Source organism: Salvia miltiorrhiza, chromosome 5 (assembly GCF_028751815.1).
Source record: "Salvia miltiorrhiza cultivar Shanhuang (shh) chromosome 5, IMPLAD_Smil_shh, whole genome shotgun sequence".
NCBI lineage: Eukaryota > Viridiplantae > Streptophyta > Magnoliopsida > Lamiales > Lamiaceae > Salvia > Salvia miltiorrhiza.
This window is the reverse complement of record NC_080391.1, coordinates 17613807-17633436: the sequence shown is the minus strand read 5'-3', so window position 1 is coordinate 17633436 and position 19630 is coordinate 17613807. Positions and strand designations below refer to the sequence as shown.

The following is a 19630-nucleotide window of genomic DNA, read 5'->3' as shown; positions in this document are numbered from 1 at the left end:
ACAGAGATGGGCAGCCCCAACAGGGACCCAATAACAAACTGTGCGAGTATCACAACACCTATGGGCATTTTACCAAACATTGCGGGCATTTGAAGCATCAGTTGGAGTTTCTGGTGCGGGCAAGTAACTTGGATCAATTTATAGTCCGAGGGAACGAAGCCCAGGCACAGAGGCCTGAACAGAGGAATGAACAGCAACAAGAGCAGGGGAATAATCGGGACCGTCGGCCGGAAGATAACCGCGATAACAGGAGGGGAGCGGTACAGGGACGGGAACCCCATTTCCCGTACAGAAGGGAGGTCCTCATGATTTGTGGCGAAAATGGGACGCCCACGTCCAACAGAGCCAAGAAACAAGTTGTGCGAGCAGTAAAATCAGGGTACTACCCTAAGCAGGTGATGGAAGTCACGGGTGCGGCAGAGGAACCGGTCATCAGCTTCGGGGCAGAGGATCTGCGGACGCTTATGTATCCATATGACGACGCGCTGGTTATCATGGCAGACATAGCCGGTTGCATTGTTCACCGTATCTTTGTAGACTCGAGCAGTGCAGTGAATATCTTATATCTGGAATGCCTCCAGAACATGGGAGTTGAAGCCCATATTGAACCAACGAACGCCCCTTTATTCGGATTCGGGGGAGAAATAGTCATGCCATTAGGTTTCGTAGAATTATCGTTAAATCTCGGCAGCGCAGCCGCTAGCAGCAAAACTAGGGTAGTGCGATTCTTGGTAGTGGATATGCCAAAACCATCCTACAATGTGATACTCGGTCGTCCCGCCTTAACGGCGTTCAGAGCAGTAATCTCCATGTTCCATCTAAAGATGAAATTCCCCATCGGCGGGGGAAGAGTGGGCGAGGTCTGGGGTGACCAAAGGGCATCGAAAGCATGCCACGTACAGATGCTTACACACTCCTCGGGGCAAAAAAGGAAAAGAATAACAGAGGGACCGGATACTCGGAAAAAGGGAAAGGTGGGCGAAGTGAATGCCCTGGCAGAGGAGCGTCAGGAGGTGGCAGATTTATTAAAAGACAGGGACAGTGCAGAGAAGACCGCCCTGGTCTCCACCAGTGATGTGTGCAATATGATAGAATTATTCCCCGGGCGAGAGGGCTTTCAGACCAAGATAGGGTCTTCCATGGATGAGCAAACTACAGAGGAACTGACCAATTGCCTCCGAAGAAACGCGGATGTGTTTGCCTTTAGCACAGTCGATTTGAAGGGAATAGATAGAGGGTTGGCGGAACATTGCCTTAATGTGGATCCGAAGGTTAAGCCAGTAAAACAGAGAACAAGGCATTTTGGTGCCGAGAAGGACGCCGCGATCAGGGAACAGGTTCAAGGGCTGTTGGATGCCGGGCATATTGAGGAAGTCCAATATCCAGAGTGGATATCAAATGCTGTGATGGTAGCAAAAAAGATGAACACTTGGCGGATGTGTGTGGACTATAGTTATTTGAATGCTGCTTGCCCAAAGGACCACTATCCTCTGCCGATGATTGATCAGTTAGTTGACTCTACCTCCGGTTGCGCGCTCTTGTCAATGATGGATACGTAGCAGGGTTATCACCAAGTAAAAATGCATAGAGGGGACATTGCTAAAACGGCTTTCGCCGTCTGTTGTGGAGTTTATGGTTGGAAGAGCATGCCATTTGGGTTAAAGAATGCAGGGGCCACGTACCAAAGAATGATGGAGAAAATCTTTAAAGAGCAACTTTCAAAGAACATATCAGTATATGTTGACGACATGTTGGTGCGGAGTGTCAGAGTGAAGGATCATGTCTCTGACCTGGAGGAGGTCTTCACAGTCATCAGAAACAATCGGCTCATGCTGAACCCAGCAAAGTGCACTTTTGGAGTCACCACAGGGAAATTCTTGGGCTACAAAGTTACTCCCGCAGGGATCGAAGTCAATACAGAGAAAGTCAAAGCTATCATGGAAATGACACCACCCAGAGGGATAAAGGAAGTACAGACTCTGAACGGGCGTATCACTGCTCTGAGCAGGTTTATCTCGCGATCGGCAGAGCGCAACATGCCGTTCTTCAAAATCTTAAGGAAATGGACCAAATTTCTATGGACAGCGGAATGTCGAGCGGCATTTGAGGATCTCAAAGCATATTTGGCAAAGCTCCCAACTCTGACCAAGCCAGTCCCGGGAGAAACGTTATATCTATACATAGCGGTGGGAGAAGAATCGGTTAGCTCTGTGCTTATCAGAGAAGAGGGAACTCACCAGAGGCCAATCTACTTTGTCAGCAGAATCATCCAGGGCCCTGAGTTAAACTACACTGAGATTGAAAAGGCTACTCTGGCAGTCATGGTCACAGCCCGGAAATTGAGGCCTTATTTCTTATCACATCGGGTAGTGGTGCGCACTGCTCTACCTTTCAGACAAGTGTTGGGGCGACCGAATTTATCAGGGAGAATGGTCAAGTGGGCCGTGGAGCTGGGGGAGTACGATGTGGAGTATGAGCCGAGAACGGCAATCAAAGCACAAGCTCTGGCGGATTTCATTCAAGAAACCACTCGCCGTCCTATGCAAGAATTATGGATCGCCTTTGTTGATGGGTCAGTTACAAAGGAAGGGTGTGGAATTGGGGTGTACATCATTTCACCAGGATATGGGATATATCAATTTGCTATCAAATTCACTTGCCGGATGTCCAACAACGAAGCCGAGTATGAAGCTGTGGTCAGAGGAGCGCACATTCTGTCAGAGCTGAAGGCTGAATGTGTTATCATCATAACCGATTCCCAGTTAGTGGCTCAACAACTGTCGGAGGCTTATCATGTCAAGGACCAGCGGATGAAAATATACCACTGTAAAATCAACGAAATGAATTAAAAATTCATGGAGTTCAAAATCGAGCAGATTTCCCGAGAAGAGAACACAAAAACAGACTTACTGGCGCGCATGGCCAACGCGGTGGAACAGACATGGAATGATGAGATCATATTGCTCTGTGATACCAGATAAATGAGGACTTCACAGGTTTTCTCAGTAAAAATCAGGGATGACTGGCGGGCCCCAATCATACACTTTCTTAAGACAGGGGAACGCTTGAGCAAAGAATCCAATCAGAGGGCTCGCTACGAGAATTACTGTTTCATCAATGATCAACTTTACAAGCGATCTTTTACCCAACCCTTGTTAAAATGCTTATCTCCCGAAGAGGCTAATTTTGCTTTGAAAGAAATTCATGCAGGTTGTTGTGGTGGTCACACGGGATTCCGTGATCTCGTACGAAAAATCATTCGGGCAGGGTTCTATTGGCCTAACATCAACAAAGATGCCAGGGAGTTCGTCCGCAAATGTGAGGCTTGCCAAAGACATGCTGGGAGAATCAACGTCCCGGGGAAACCATGGGCGTCATGTATACTGCAGGCCCCTTTGACAAGTGGGGCATAGATATCGTTGGGAAGTTGCCCACGACACCAGGGGGCAAGTGTTTCCTCATAGTGGCAGTGGATTATTTCTCCAAATGGGTCGAGGCCGAGGCCGTGGGGAAGATCGACGAGGTGACAGTGGAGCGATTCATTTGGCGGAACATATGTTGCAGATTTGGCGTCCCAAGGATCATTGTGTCGGACAATGGAACCCAGTTTACAGGGCAGAGAATTGCGGATTTCTGTGACAGAATGGACATCACCCAGCGTTTCGTGTCCGTAGCTCATCCTCAAGCGAATGGGCAAGTGGAGCTTGCAAACAGATCAATTTGCGAAGGCATCAAAAAGCGGTTGAATCAGATCAGAGGGAAATGGGTCGAGGAGTTGGATACCGTCCTTTGGGCTTACCGAACTAGCCCAAATACGGCAACAAGAGAGGCGTCTTTCACCCTGGTATACGGATCCAATGCAGTGATACCAGCGGAGGCTAGATTGGAGTCATATCGCATCACAACCTACGATACAGAGCACAATTCCGAACTTCAACGAACAGAGCTCGATCTTGTGGAGGAACAGAGGGAAGAAGCTCAGATCATAGCAGCAAAGTACAAAAGCATCATCAAGGCTGGATACGACAAGAGGGTCATAGCACGGAAGCTAGCCAAGGGCGACCTAGTTCTCAAGAGAGCCGACGCACTGAAGCCAGTGGGCAAATTTGAACCCAATTGGGAGGGTCCCTTCATCATCACCGAGGTCCTGGGCAGTGGAGCGTACACTCTGTCGGATCCAGATGACAGAGCTCTCCCCAGACCGTGGAACATCAATACTTTGAAAAAGTTCTATGTGTAATGTTGCTTAGATGACACGACAAATTGTAGACCGAATACTCTTTTTCCCCACAGGGGTTTTAATGAGGTTCGGGGCCATGATATCAATAAAATCGGATACGTGGTTCTAGGGAATTCCCTGGTGTTGACTCATTTATTTTAACTTATCGCTTTTAAAATTACATATGCTACTTAACATGTTCATGCAGAGCATTGCACATGTCACCAGCGGGGGGAGTAGGGTGTATACCCATAGTCCACAATTTATAAATTCAAAATTGCTGCTTAGCAAGTCAAGGGGGAACAAAGGCAAAATTGCCTCTCAGCGAATCAAGGAAAAAGCAAACATCAAGGGCAGAGCAGAGGAATCATCTTAATCGTAAGCCGCGAAAGTTGGTTGCACCCCCCGGGTCTTCCATGCTCCGCGCAGAGGGTTACTGTTCAATCGTAAGCCGCGAAAGTTGGTTGCACCCCCGAGTCTTCCATGCTCCGCGCAGAGGGTTACTGTTCAATCGTAAGCCGCGAAAGTTGGTTGCACCCCCGGGTCTTCCATGCTCCGCGCAGAGGGTTACTGTTCAATCGTAAGCCGCGAAAGTTGGTTGCACCCCCCGGGTCTTCCATGCTCCGCGCAGAGGGTTACTGTTCAATCGTAAGCCACGAAAGTTGGTTGCACCCCTGGGGTCTTCCATGCTCCGCGCAGAGTGTTCCAGCTAGCAGCCAAGGGAAGCAGCAAGGGGAAGCAGCAAAGGAAGCAGCGAAGGGATGGCCCAGAAGGAATAAGAGAAATCCTCAAGCAGGAATCAGAGAAATCCTCAAACAGGAGTCAGAGAAATCCCCCAAAGGAGGAATCAGCGAAATCCCAGAAGGAAAGACCAGAGGAATGCTCAGGGCAGTCACAGAGGGACGAACCAAAGACGTTCCCGGCAGAGGAATCAGAAGAATCACTCAAAGGGATCATTCAGAAGCATCAAGCAGAAAGCACAGTTGGGGAAGCTACTCAAAGGAAAAGTCAATCAAAGGAATCAAAAATACTTCAACAAAGAACAAAAATTTCATCCTACTTTACAAAAACATACATCACAGCTCAAGGTCCGGGAATGTAAACATCAACATCAACCAACAACAAACTAAGATAAAGTGCGAAGGAAGGCAGGACCAGCATGGAAATTTAAAAGCAAGTCAAGTGATGAAGAAACTTCATTGATATAGCCAAAACGGCAGAATATACAGCGAGAGCAAAATAAGTATTAAAAATATTTACAAGGCTGGAGTTACAAAAAATGTTAATCAGGCCAAGGAGAGGAACAACAGGGCCGTCAGGGAGGAGGAGCAGGGGCAGAGGAATCCGGAGCAACAGGGACAGCAGCTGCAGAGACCTGGCTAGAGGAGGCTCCCTCTACAAGCACCGGTAACGTGCCAGTGTCCTTCACCTTGGGGAGGCAGGCTTCCACATCCAGCAGCTTCACAGCTTCTTGCACATATGATGTTTCATCTCTGTATAGGGCAAAAAGCTGATCCACCGCGGAGAAAGCAGAAGCAGGATTCTCGAAGGCTGAAGCTCTGAAACCGGAAGGCAGGGCAGACTCCATGCTATACTGGGAAAACCCCCGGGTGCTGCTAGCAACTGGGCCTCGTAGCCGGTTCACGAAGTTCACCAGGGAGGCACAGAAGGCAGGTTTGTACACCGGAGCAGCAGGCACCAAATCAGAGCCGACCCCAAAGGCACAGTAGGGAAGGGCCTTCTCTAAAATTGGATACCACCACTCCGGCTTCTTTGGGGAATCAGCAGTGATCCCCAGCAACTCGTTCAAGTCCTCATCCTTGATGTTCTCCATCAAGGCCGGCAGGTCCAGGGCAGCAATCTGCTCCGGGGCCAACCCCGCTATCTCCAACGCCTTTGTCTCGGTCTGTTTTATCACGTAGGCGAAGATGGACCCGAAGCCTTCCAGGTAATCCGGAGTTCGCTGGAAGGCTGCCAAGGTACCCTCCAGTATCATACCCAGGAAATGCTGGCCCTGGGGGGACAAGAAGTACTCCAGACGCTGGTCCCGAGCCCCCATGACATAGCCGCGGTTCTGAGCATCTGTGCAGATCGTCCTCCAGCCACGCTTGGCCTCCTTGTACTCCTCGTCATACCTCGCCTTGAATCGGGCGAGGCTCTCATGACCCTCCTTCGTAACCCTCGCCAGCTCAGAGGCCAAGGAGGCCTTCTCCACTTCTGCCTGTGCCAACTTGGCCTTCAGCTCAGCCACGTTCGCCTCTGCTTGGCTGTACCGTTGCACGGTACCAGCGACTTACTCGTCGCGATCCGCCATTCTTTTCCTCTCCGCTTCCAATTCATTCTCCAGTGCACCGTAATCGTCAATGCACTGGATCACCCCCCCGACCTGGGACTCAAGCTGCAGAAAAAGAAGGGAAAAACGTCAGGGCAGAGAAATGGGAAGGTCAGTGGTGAAATCTTTTAAATATGTTAAATAATGCAGGGTACCTGAAGTACCAGGTGGCTGAGGGAATTTGCCAACACAGACTTCTTCACCTTCTGCGTGGCCTCCCTGTCCTTGGGATGGATGCGGGAGAGTAGGGTGTTGACAAAGTCACGCCCCTTTAGGGACGAGACTGGCTTGGGGCCAGGGGCCTCCGATTCCTCATCGGGCAGGGCCAATGCCTTACCCCTCTCAGCATCCACGGAGTCTGCTACCTCCGTTTCACCTGCCGACCCGGCTTCGGGGTCCACGTGCCTGCTGCCCTTCTGCAGTTTCTCCTTGCGCCGCTTCTCTACAAGGTCCAGAGCAGCAGCTTTCCTCTTTCTTTGGACTAGGCGGGATTCCGGAGTGGGAATGTTGCGGAGTGACCGGGAGAGGGGCATCTCATCCTCGACATCCTCAACATCCACCACAGGGATGGTGGACTGCCCTCCACTCTGGCCCGAGCCAGAGCCCCTCGCCCTCTGGCTGTCCGGGCTGAAAGTGAGTAGCACGTCCATGTCCTTCCCCTTGCCCGGAGGGAAGTGTTGCGTGGGAGTGGTCTCTGTGGGCGCGGGGGGTATCAGTCTGGAGATATTCACCCCGGGGTCAATAGGTTGCCCAGAGCCCTGTTCCCCTTCGCCAGAGGGACGGTCGGCGGAGAGTTCAGACCTGCACTTTTTCCTCCACGACATCCCTGCAAACAAAATGGGGTTTTATCAACAAAAGCAAGGTAATAAATAACTTTCACATATGCTACTAATGCCTATTTTACCTATGGATCCAAGAGGGTACAGGGGAAACAGGCCATTGGCTGCCAAAGCCGAGGGATTTTCAGTGAATTCCTTGCAGGGGAATGGCTCTTGGTTGTGGAGGGCGTTAAGGTAGCTCAACACTCCCAGATCATGATCACAGGGGATTCCTTGGGAGGCTGGCTGGTATTTGGTACGGAAAGTGTGCCATCGCAGCTCTTGGGCGCCATACTGGTGCCAAGTACCGGAGGTAGTCCTCACGTAACAGTAGGAATGGAGAAAGTCCTTATCATAAGAACTTAGGGAATTCAGGAAAATGGCGGGGTATTTCTTACGCGCAGCAAAACTATACAGGGGACCCCTCTGCAACCTTAGGGATTGGGTCTGGGCAAACAATTTAAAAGTATCTGCAACACCATGGGCGGTGCAAAGAATATGAAAACAGTATAACCTCCGAATGGCGGAGGGAGCTATTTGGTAGAAGGGGATTTTGAAGTGGTTGGCTACGTTTACTAGAAGTGGAAGAGGGGGAAGCCTCAGACCGGCATCTATCTGGGCTCACCAGATGACCACCATATCCATGTTCAGTTTATCGAAAGCAGGCATTAGAGCTTTGGATTGGGATTCGAATTTCAAACCCTCAGGCCGCCTACATAGGTCATACATCTTGTGCATGCTCGCCATACTCAATCGGGATTCGGGTATGGATTTGGGCAACCTAGGGGCTTTCCGTTTTCCCTTAGAGGTTTTAGGGGTTTCGGGAGTAGGGAGGGAAGATCCAGAGGCCGACGGAGAGGCTTGGGAAGAACTAGGGTTCGAAGGAGAGGGAGAGTCAATCGGAGAAGCTACGGGAGAGGGAGAAGGGGAGGGGAAAAAATCAGGCGGGGCAACAGGGGCGGAGGATGAAGCCATTATCGAAAAAATCTAAAAAGTCCTAGGGTTCACGCTCAATCAGAGCACCAACAAAATCTCACAATCACTCTACACTAAACAGGGAGAGGAGGGTACGCGAGTTACCTAAAATCAAAGAAAGTTCGACGGTAAAGTCGGGAACGGGGAAGTTGCAAGAAATACACCGAAACAGGGAGAGGATCACCGGAAATCGCAGTCGAAGGGATTCGGAAAAACTGGAGAAGATGAATAGTAGATAGTAAAAATTTGAACCGACTAAGTAAAATGTACGCGGGCAACTACCAACACACGGGATGAATGACACGTGGCATCAGGGAAATAATCAACGGCCAAGAATTTCTACGAGAAGACGAAAAGACGCGAAGAGTAAAAAGTAACCTCGAAATACGGGAAAGTACACTGTGAAGGGACGGACAGTTAATGCGGGTGACGTCAGCCACGCGGGTGATTACTCTGACTAGGTTACTCTGCTCCAGAGCAAACTAGTCAGACCAGAGGGGGGAGTAGTTGATGAGGAGTAATATGTGCAGAGCAGAGAAATGGTCATAGCCAGAGGAATCACCTTCGACAGAGGAACGGGTTCTCACAGAGAAGTCAGAGGAACAACCTACGCCAGAGAAGACGCCCTCACCAGAGGAACAGTTTCCGCCAGAGGGGTCACCAGAATCTCGGGAAAATCCCCCACATGAGGGCAATTTTACTATTATGCCCTTGACCACGCAAGGCGCATGCTCCAGCGATGAATGTAGCATTTTACCCTTTATGTGTAATCTATAAATAGTTGCGTACGTGCTCCTTGTAACTAGGGCTGGCAAATCGTGCGGGTCGGATCGCTATCGGGTCGACCTGATATCAACCCGACCTGATAAGGCCAAACCCGAACCCGACCTGATAAGGGAATGCTAGAACCCAACCCGAACCCAACCTGATACACCTAAACCCGAACCCAACCCGAACCCGACACGAACCCGATAACAACCCGATTTGAATCGGGTTGACACAACCCGATAGCGACACGATCTGATTACGACCTGATAACAACCCGATTTGAATCGGGTTGACACAACACGATAGCGACACGATCTGATTACGACCTGATAACAACACAAATTTGATTTGATTCATTCACATGAATAATAATAAAAAAAAATACAAAATTCATCACATATGCTCAACAATCAACATATCCAATAAATCAACAATTCAACATATGCCAAACTAAAAATCTAATCAATATAAAGCATTAAACCAATAAGCTTAACAAAATATAATAAGCTCAAATGAAAATAACAATGCATCAACCAAGAGTCGTCAATCCCTAACATAACTACAACATAATCAAAGTGAGCTTAACAAATCAAAACATAACTAGACTAAGTGACAACCTTCATGCAACAGCAATAGTGGAGACCGAAGAAGATTCGGTTTGAGGTTCATCATCGCCATGTAGAAAGTCTTTGGCTAACTTAGATGCTGGTACTTCGCTTTTGAAGGCTTTGAACGAAAAAAATCTATAACATTCTTTCCCTCAAGCTTTCGATCTTACTCTTCTCTTTCAATCTCCAAGCAACACTAGGTATATTTTATCATCCTATCACAATTCACCGATAAAATCTATATCCACTCGATTACGTTTCACCAACTATGAAAGTAGATCTATAAATCCCTTATGGCATTCAAGACTTAAATGAATAAATTAACTCACAATGGCACGCAAAGAATAGCTTCCTATAGCTCACCTAGCACATTCAAGACTCAAGGCAAAACTATATCATGCATTTCTGAATCAACTGAACAATTATCACATTCAAGACTCAAACTGAACAACTAGACATGTAAATTATTGATAAGGTAATTCACAAGAAATCAAGCACCAGTAATCATAAATCACTAGCTGGAGGGCAAATTGATATCAATAAATCAAATTACACATATTCAATCAACTATGTACAAACTCTAGGTTCAGATAAAAGAACTAGCTAGACATCAAAAAATAAATCAAAAGCATAAATAAAAGAAAGCAATTGAAATAAATAAAATAGATAAAACTCGGAAAGAATTCAGGATGAACAGTTGGAATCTTGAATCTTGCAGAAAATAAATATAATCTATGAACGCTGTAAAATTCTAAGCTAGAACTGAATAATATGAAAAGAAGTGGAAAAAAAAAGGTGAAGAGAGGTATCTAATAGGTCAAGAAAAAAGACCTATATATAGGCACATGTGATAAATACAGTACAGAACTCGAAAATACTGATAAAATTCGAAAATCTCAAAAATTCGGAAATTTCCGTCGGACACTATTCACTACTGCGCGCGACTTTCTTGTTTTGGCCATATCTTTCTCGTTCGAACTCTGATTTTCAATCCGTATGCGCTCATGAACTCGTATCGAGATGTTCTACAACTTTCATTAAGATCATTCATCCAAATTCAGATTCAATATTTCTGTAAAAATCACAAAAATACGAGCAAGTATCATATTTCATAAGATAAAGCAATTTAAGACAAAACAATCATCAAAGTGAGTGTTATCACCAAAGTACGAGCAATTATCATATTTAATAAGATAAAGCAATTTAATCATCAAACCCTCAATTCCTATAAATTTGACATCATAAGAACATTAAAAATCATAGAAAAGTGAGTGTTATCAAGGTGGTCGCGCAACAGGGGACTCGAACCCAAGATCTTTAGACTTAGGCATTAATCTCTTACCACTTGGTCAACACACGCACATTATATTTCATCTAGGGGTGTAATCGAACCGAGCCGAACCGAATAGTGGTGTGCTCAAGTTTGATTTGTTTAGTATCGAATCGAATCCCGAACTTTACTTACCGAATACTTTGAGGCTCGCGAGCGGCTCACGAGCCTAATCGAGCCTATACAAACTTTCTAAATTTATATTTATATTCAAAATATTGATTATTTTATTTTAAAAATAAATTATTTTATTCAAAATAATAAATATATTAATTATTGTCTTATAACAAACAAAATTAATTAGTGATTTAATACAATTATTATTAATTTTAATGGATAAATATAAGTTGTGTCTACTAATAATTTATATTTTTCAAACTGAATCACTTGACGAACATGTTCACGAGCCGAATACTACTAAGCTCAAGTTTGGTTTGTTTATTTTACGAGCTTCTCTAAACGAACTTGAACGAGCTTTTTTCGAGCCGAGCTCCGAATAGTTCGCGAGCGGCTTGGTTTGTTTACAGCCCTAATTTCATCACTTGAACGGATATTTCTATATATGACTATATCACTTTTCAAAGCAAAAAATACAAACGGATTGATATTCGGTTGAACTCGGATTTCAATTCAAACTAGAAAATTTCGTCGCAAAGGAAAGATATCAAGGGAGAATTATAAAAAAAAAATTAACTTTTACATGTGAGTTAAAACATTGTAATATTTTTACTAATAAACGATATAATTTTATTATTTGAAAAATACAATTTCGCCCTAAGTTTAGGTATGATTATGAATGACATCTTAATAATGGAATAGAGACCAACACATGCTTGACTGCTATATAAGCACCAAATCATATTCAATTTGGATAAAAATTTAAAATTGTGAAAATATATTAATAATAAAGATATTGGATGGATTGGAGATAGTAGGAGTAATTATATAAAGGAAATATGATTATCAATGATTAGAGGATGAAATGAAATGCGAGATTGGGAAAATGGAGAAGAAATGTAGGGAGTGTCTAATCAGTGTCGGGTGATGGGCGGACAGATAGCGGCGCGTGAGCATCGAGACGCCGCTCAAAATTCCCGTGTTTAGCCGTTTGAAGCCACTCCGCATTAACACTTTCCAAATCTTGCGCCCATTTCTTTTTCCAAATCTACACCAATAGCCTCTCTCACTTGTCACCATCACACACCATTTATTTATTTCCTCTCACAACTTCATTATTTTGCTGAATCGTTTGTTGCACAACATTGGACGCCTACATATTCAAAGAGAGTTGGATACAAACTTTGAGAACTAATTAAATTTCAACCAAAGAAATTGAGCGACCGAATGTATAATTCAAAACTGTGAATTGTATATGCAAAATATTACTAAGGGTGCGTTCTCTTTGGTTGTAAAATTATCATGAGAAAATGATGGAAATGAAAAGGTGGGAAAATTTTATCATTTCCACTCTTGTTATCTCATGTTCTCTTTGATGATTTTTTTTTTGGGTTAATAGCCAGAAAATACACCAACTATTTTGAGATTTGCATATTGCACATGACCTTCAAAATTAGCCCCAGAATACATTACTTTTCAATTTAATCGCAATTTGCACCCGCGTTGACTAACACTTTGATCGGTGGTGACGTGGCCATCGGATTTTGTTGACGTGGATGCACCGGCGATCAAGTAAAACGATGTCGTTTTTGTCAAGCTTTTTTAAAAATAAAAATAAAAAAAAAAACAAAAAAAAACATGAAATCCGGCGCCCCCTCCCCCTGACTCTCTCTCTGGCCCATCCCTCTCCCCCTGACTCCTCTTTCTCGACCAGAGCCGAACCCCCCTCTCTCCTCTGCTCCGGCGAGCAGCCAGCCGGCCTAACCTCTCCCGACTTCCCTCTCTCTCGTCTCTCACACACAGACCAAGCACACACACTGACACATGAGAACTCACACACACAACGCACCACCTCAGGCCACCAAAGAACTATGAAATCCGACGACGACACAGCCACCGGCCATGTCTTCGCCCCTAGATCCCCAATCTAGACGCCACCCCTTCGATTCCGGCGATCGCGGTCTGTGGCTTCACGCCATCACTATCGTGCCCTAGCTCCTATCTCCCTCTTTCCTTTGCCACCGGCCATGTCTCCGCCCCTAGATCCCCAATCCAGACGCTATCACCGGAAGAAAGGAGGAGGCGTAGCGTCGATATCCAGATCTGAGACGGAGGCGGTGGCCTGAGGTGGTTAGTTCCCTTTTTCCCCAAAACTCTAGTGTTTAGTTCCATTTTTCCCCAAAACTCTAGATCCCCAAATCTGGTGGAGGGCGGCAGATCGTGGAGGAAGAGGAAGTCGCGGTGGCGGGGCGTCAGAGCGGGGCTGCTTCGGTGGCCTCGGATGCTCGGTGGTCGGGAGAGGAAGTCGCAGCGGTGGGGCTGCTTCGATGGCCTCGGAAGCTCGGTGGTCGGGAGAGGAAGTCGCAGCGGCGGGGCTGCTTCGATGGCCTCGGATGCTCGGTGGACGGGAGAGGAAGTCGCAGCGGCGGGGCTGTTTCGGGCAGGAGATTGAAGAAGAAGACATTTTTCTTTATTTTTTTATTTTTTCTCCCTATCAAAACGACGTCGTTTTGAACGCGTGGCTTGCCACTGTGTAATAAATGCCACGCGTAATGCCATGTAATTTAAAATAATGTCCACATCACCGCCGGTCAAACATGAGAGTGGTCGGAACTTTCGCCGGGTGTAAATTGCAACTAAATCAAAAGGTCATGTATTATGGGGCTAATTTTGAAGGTCATGTGCAATATGCAAATCTCAAAATAGTTGGTGTATTTTCCGGCTCCTTTTTTTTATCCTATACTTCATTTATCCTATACACATGTTCTCTTTGTGGGAAAATGATGGATAAATTGTTAAATGACAATATTACTCTTATTATTGACTTACTTATTTTATGCCATAATTTCAATTTTATTTTATGACATACTTCATTTTTTTTTTTATAATTTTTCTCGCCACCTCCACCCCACGCCCCCACCCACCCCATCCCCACCCCCACCCCCACCCCCCACACCCAAAAATTTTTTTTAAAATTTTTTTTATTTTATGACATACTTCATTTTTTTTATAATTTTTCTCGCCACCTCCACCCCCACCCCACTACCCCACGCCCCCACCAACACCCTCCCCCCATTTTTTTTATTTATTTTTTATTTTTCTCGCCACCTCCAACCCACCCCACGCCCCCACCCACCCCATCGCCACCCCCCCACACCCAAAAAAAAAAAATCGACTCGGCTCAGCTCGTTTACAGCCCTAGGGGCGGGGTGGAGGTGGCAAGAAAAAATTTTAAGAAAATAAAAATTGGGAAAAAGGGCAAGGGGGTGGGGGGCCTGGGGTAGGGGGGACGGGTGGAGATGGCGAGAAAAATTTAATTTTTTTTTGGAGGGTGGGGGGTGTTGGGTGGGGGCGTGGGGTAGGAAGGGGTGGGTGGAGGTGGCGAGAAAAATTAAAAAAAAATTGGGGATTGGGGGGTGGTGGGAGGGGTGCGTGGGGGCATGGGGTAGGGAAGGGTGGGTCAAGGTGGCGAGAAAAATTTTAAAAATAAATTGGGGGGTGGGGTGGTGGGGAGGGGGTGGGTGGGGGCGTGGGGTAGGGGAGGGTGGGTGGAGGTAGCGAGAAAAATTAAAAAAAAAAATTTGCGGGTGAGAGGGGGGTGGTGGGGAGGGGGTGGGTGGGGGCGTGGGGTAGGGGAGGGTGGGTGAAGGTGGCGAGAAAAATTTAAAAAAAAATTTGGGGGTGGGGGGGGTGGTGGGGAGGGGGTTGGGGAGGCATGGGGTAGGGGAGGGTGGGTGGAGGTGGCGAGAAAAATTTAAAAAAAAAAAAAACAAAAATTGGGGGTGGGGAGGGGGTGGGTGGGGGCGTGGGGTAGGGGATGGTGGGTGAAGGTGGCAAGAAAAATTTTAAAAAAAAATTGGGGGTGGTGGGGGGTGGTGGGGAGGAGGTAGGGGGTGGATGGAGGTAGCGAGAAAAATTTAAAAAAAAAATTGGGGGTTGGGGGGGGGAAGGGGTGGGTGGGGGGATGGGGTAGGGGAGGGTGGATGAAGGTGTCGAAAAAAATTAGTAATTTTTTTTTTTTGGGGTGTGGTGGGGAGGGGGTGGGTGGGGGTGTGGGGTAGGGGAGGGTGGGTGAAGGTGGCGAGAAAAATTTTTAATTTTTTTTTGGGGTGGGGGGTGGTGGGGAGGGGGTAGGTGGGGGCGTGGGGTAGGGGAGGGTGGATGGAGGTGGCGAGAAAAAAAAAATTTGAGGGTGCGGGTGGTGGGGAGGGGGTGGGCGGGGGCGTGGGGTAGGGGAGGGTGGGTGAAGGTAGCGAGAAAAATTAAAAAAAAAAAAAATGGGGGTGGTGGGGGGCGTGGGGTTAGGGAGGGTGGGTGGAGGTGGCGAGAAAAAATTAAAAAAAAAATACAAATTTGGGGGAGGGCGTGGGTGGGGGCGTGGGGTGGGGGGTGGGATGGGGTGGGGAGTAAAATTAAAGAAAAAAAAATTAATGGTTTCGATCCGAATAAGATTCACTCACTGACATTCTCAATGTGAAGGGTAAAATTGGAAGATCAAAAAAATATACATCATGGGAAAATTTTATCACACTTGCAAGTCATGATAATATTATCATGATTTGGGATGAAAATGTGGGAAAAGGGGCTGCCCGAGAAAATTTTTCCTCCTGTCCGGAGAAAATTTGCTAACAAAGAGAACACATGAAAAAGATGGTAAATGAGGGAAATTATTTGTTTTCCATCATTTTCCCACAAAGAGAATGCAGCCTAACTGTTTATTTTAGAATAACAAGATATGATTGCTTGACTACGTATAAGTTAGTTATGATAATCAGCGATACTAATGACTGTGTGCATGGATTCGATTCCATACAAATTTATAGTAATAGACTTGACCACAAGAATACTAAAAAATATCATATTAGTATAATTTACTAAAAATTTACCAGAACCGATCACCTACCCACCGTGGGCATGTATAATGTGCCCATCATGATGTGGCAATTGTAATTATAGTAAGATAATTTTAATCAGAGTAAGATTTATTAATTATCTTTCCTAATTAAAATTGTCACATCAATGGTGGGCACGTTATGCTTGCCCACAGTGGGTAGGTGATCGGTTCTGTTTACTATAGATGAAAAAGATCAATTATACCAATTTATTATATTCGCATACTTGTTCCTACTTTCTTTTTTTTAAACAAGGGACATCTATCCAAATTTACTATATTCACATACTTATATGATTTCACTCGAAATCATGCTTGAACAATTTTGCAGTTTCCATAAAAGATTTTTTTAATCCATGTAGATAAACGGTACTAGAAGATTACGGGGTCATAGGTAATCCACTTTTCCCTTTATAAAAAGAAACACATTTTCACTCGACCATCATTCCCACCCTTGGTAAATCATATGGGCATCATTTCATATAAATTCAATTATAAGAAAAATGATTGGGTAATCTTACAAATTTTGGTCTTTTGTGTGGGCAGTGTGGGTCCCGAATATTCTTTTCAATTGTCTTATACCAATTGGCTCATTTCATGGAGGGATATTAGCATATGTAGGTGTCCCACAAAATGCAATTTAGACATACTTTTTGGATGTATATTTTCAACGATTTGTGATTGATAGTTGTGCAGCAAAGCAACTCCTTTAATTTCTTCTTTACCTTTTGGGACGGGGCTTGTTTGAAAATTGGAAGTAGTTCCTTTCCTTTTTCTGAAGTTATTAATATATTACTTATAAATCATTCAACTTATTTCATATCACTATGGTTTCTTTGTCTTCTTCTTACATAGAAATTTCACCATACGATCATTCTAACGGATCATATTCTATTGACCAACGGGCTAGAGGCCTTTGTCCATTTAACATACCAAATTTGAGCCTCATCTTTAGTAGCCTGTTACAATTGGGCCAATAATAGATCAAGTTACCGGCCCACTAGGTTATCAAAGCAATCTTAATTCTAGATAATATATATTACATGAATTAAAATCAATATCAATGTGTACCAATAAACGAGATAAAACAAACAGTGGCCACACATGATTACACAATTGCAGAATGAGTTTTCAACACAAATAATCAGTGTGGCAATGCATTATTACGAATAATGACATCTAAACGTAAAGCAAAGTCACAAAATGATGAAAGCACACACTTCTCTGTTTCAGATCCTAAGCCACTCTAAATTGTATGCAAACAAAGCCTAGCCTCTCTGTCTCTGATGATTATTACTACCACATTTGATGCTTATTTACTTACAGAATCGAATCCCATTCTACTTAGTAACATACTCTTCATGCAAAACACAGTCGATGTCACCGGTAGCTCATAGGTTGAAGAGAGTTGGAATTCATGGCCCTCACGAGCTGCTCCTCCTCGGTGAGAGTGTGTCGGAAGTGGCAGCGGTGGCCATAAGGACAAGGGACGCCGGTCAAGAACATGCGGCAGACCTCGGTCTTGTAACGAGGGTGGCGGAGGACTGGCCGGAGCTCTGCAATGCCATGAGCAAATTGGCAGTTATCTCCATAAGGGCAAGCTCCAGTCTGTTGCCATTTGTTGCACAGCTCAGTCTTGAACATGCCCTGGTTGTAGACTTCGAGTTCGACTGCTTGCTCTCCACCTTTCACGTATACCTTTTGCTGCATTCACAACGTAAGAGGACTAACTAATTAAGCCTACTTATAAGTGTAAGTCCTAACAAAATTGGCCAACTTCATGAATCAGGAGCTACAGAGAAGGCATTCTGATTTCAAGAATGATAAATTGGGGTCTGCTATATTGTTTCAGTCAATTAGATGAATTTTGTTCAGAACAGCTATTAGGAAAGAAGTCAGTTACATATGATGAACACGACCATAAAAAGCAAGAAAATTCTGAGACCAAAACAGAACTTAACAATATCACTTTGATATAAACAATTGTAACAATTTCACAAATGCCTCACAAATATCATCAAGAATGCCATACACAGAGTGTTTCTCAGTCACAACTTCGGACTTCCTGTTCAAGAATACCAGTTTCTTGCTGCAAATCAATATTTAATAACAGTAGGCTAGCATAATCCAACATATGATGTAGCATATACCACTATAGTGTAACTATATAAAGCAAAAGAGTTACCGTCCCATTGTTTTCGGTTGATGCTTTGACAACTTTAGGGCCATCTCTGCCGCTGCCGCCGCCACTGCCGCCAGCCCGCGCCGCCTTGAGATAGCCATTAGACCGAACTGAGATACTCTTTGGCAAATGAACCCGCTTCTCTCCTAGTCCACCCTGACCAGAATCCATCACACTAGTCGGGCTCTGCGCCACCGCCTCATTCTCACTCGTCCCCTCGTCTTCCATATCCATCTTGAGCAATCTGTCCACTAAATTATCCAAACCAGGATCAGCATCAGCGCCACGGAACGGTGACGAATTGTGCAACCGATTCAAGCGATTGTACAAGTCAAGGTTGGCCATTTTCAGATTGACGTTCTCCTGCCGGAGCGTCTGAGCCTCCTTCGCCACACCACGGAGGCGCGACATCACCATCCGGTGGCGGTTCGTCAAGTCCTGATTCAGCAGCTGCTGGAATTGGGGCAATTTCGGCGCTAGGGCATTCTCACTCTCCGTGGAAGAGAAATTAGAGGATCCGTCGTGTAGGTAATTTTCGAGGATCGACGAATCCTTTGGCGGGAAAATTGACGAGTACATCGACGGCGCGAAATCGTATTCGCCGTTGAAAGGCAGAGTGGAGATGCCGGATGAGATTGAGATTTCTCTCTGCATAGTTCCTATACGCGGTGCATATGAATTAAGCGCACTGAGCTCTGCTTCGCAATGCACAATAATCGAAGGCAAGGGGAAAAAGAGAGGCAAAAACATGAGATTTCATGAATATTCTGAAACCGAGAGTTGTGTATTTAGAATTGCAACAATTTTTTCGGATAACCGAATTAAATCTTATGCACTGAAGAAAATCTAAAATTGAGCACCACAAGGACAACATAAAAGTTCTTTGCACTGCAGAATTGGTCTAATTTAAAGCTAAACGATGGAGGATCATCTCCTGATTTTGTCGTTCAATTGCGTCGATGGATTGAAGTAGAAGCAGTTTAGATTAGCTCACCTGATTAATAATCAAACTTCATGCGCAAGCTTCAAATTGATCTTTGACAATACCTTCTGTAGCTATACGCGAGAGAGAGGATTTTCTTTTGTAGAGAGAGCAGCAGAAAATTGAGAAGTGGGGAGGATGAAGAAGAAGCCTACATTTATACGTTGAGTTGAGCTTCAGCTCATTGCATCGGACGCGACGTGCCCTTGCATGGCAATCGCTCTTCGATTGCATCCAAGGCTACTTTCGTCATACAAACCGGAATATAGATGTGGTTCAGCGGGAAAATTATAAACAATTAATGAGTACGTATTATCATCACTTGAAAAAAAAAAAAAATCAAATTAACCGTCTCAATTAATCGTCACAAATCTTTAAAATTTAAATTTCTTCAAAAAAATTCATTTT

The 19630-nt window shown here is 45.2% G+C and overlaps 2 protein-coding genes across 3 annotated transcripts; one reads left to right on the top strand and one right to left on the bottom strand.

Moving 5' to 3' along the window:
- Positions 1-3367: 3367 nt before the first annotated feature.
- Positions 3368-5321, top strand: LOC131025590 (uncharacterized). Its single transcript, XM_057955389.1, has 2 exons — positions 3368-4236; positions 4919-5321. The coding sequence occupies exons 1-2, from the start codon at positions 3368-3370 to the stop codon at positions 5319-5321; spliced, it is 1272 nt and encodes a 423-aa protein (XP_057811372.1).
- An 11777-nt stretch (positions 5322-17098) lies between these two features.
- On the bottom strand, positions 17099-19453 carry LOC130986465 (zinc finger CCCH domain-containing protein 15-like). 2 transcript variants are annotated; one of them, XM_057909881.1, is made up of 3 exons: positions 19235-19453; positions 18244-18899; positions 17099-17762 (listed from the first exon to the last, which is right to left on the bottom strand). In XM_057909881.1, exons 2-3 carry the CDS (start codon positions 18892-18894, stop codon positions 17439-17441), a joined length of 975 nt encoding a protein of 324 aa, XP_057765864.1. In that variant the 5' UTR covers positions 18895-18899; positions 19235-19453; the 3' UTR covers positions 17099-17438. The 2 variants fall into 2 exon arrangements, with proteins under 2 accessions (XP_057765864.1, XP_057765865.1); XM_057909882.1 differs by having other exon boundaries at positions 18244-18935; positions 19235-19452.
- Between the last annotated feature and the right edge of the window lie 177 nt (positions 19454-19630).

Excerpts from the sequence above, each read along its gene's own strand:
- LOC131025590 (XM_057955389.1), top strand. The coding sequence starts at position 3,368 with ATGGGCGTCATGTATACTGCAGGCCCCTTTGACAAGTGGGGCATAGAT. Across the intron at positions 4,237-4,918 it reads ACTTTGAAAAAGTTCTATGT|AGTGTTCCAGCTAGCAGCCA; the intron begins GTAATGTTGCTT and ends TGCTCCGCGCAG.
- LOC130986465 (XM_057909881.1), bottom strand. The coding sequence starts at position 18,894 with ATGCAGAGAGAAATCTCAATCTCATCCGGCATCTCCACTCTGCCTTTC. Across the intron at positions 17,763-18,243 it reads CAACCGAAAACAATGGGACG|CAAAAGGTATACGTGAAAGG; the intron begins GTAACTCTTTTG and ends TTGTGAATGCAG.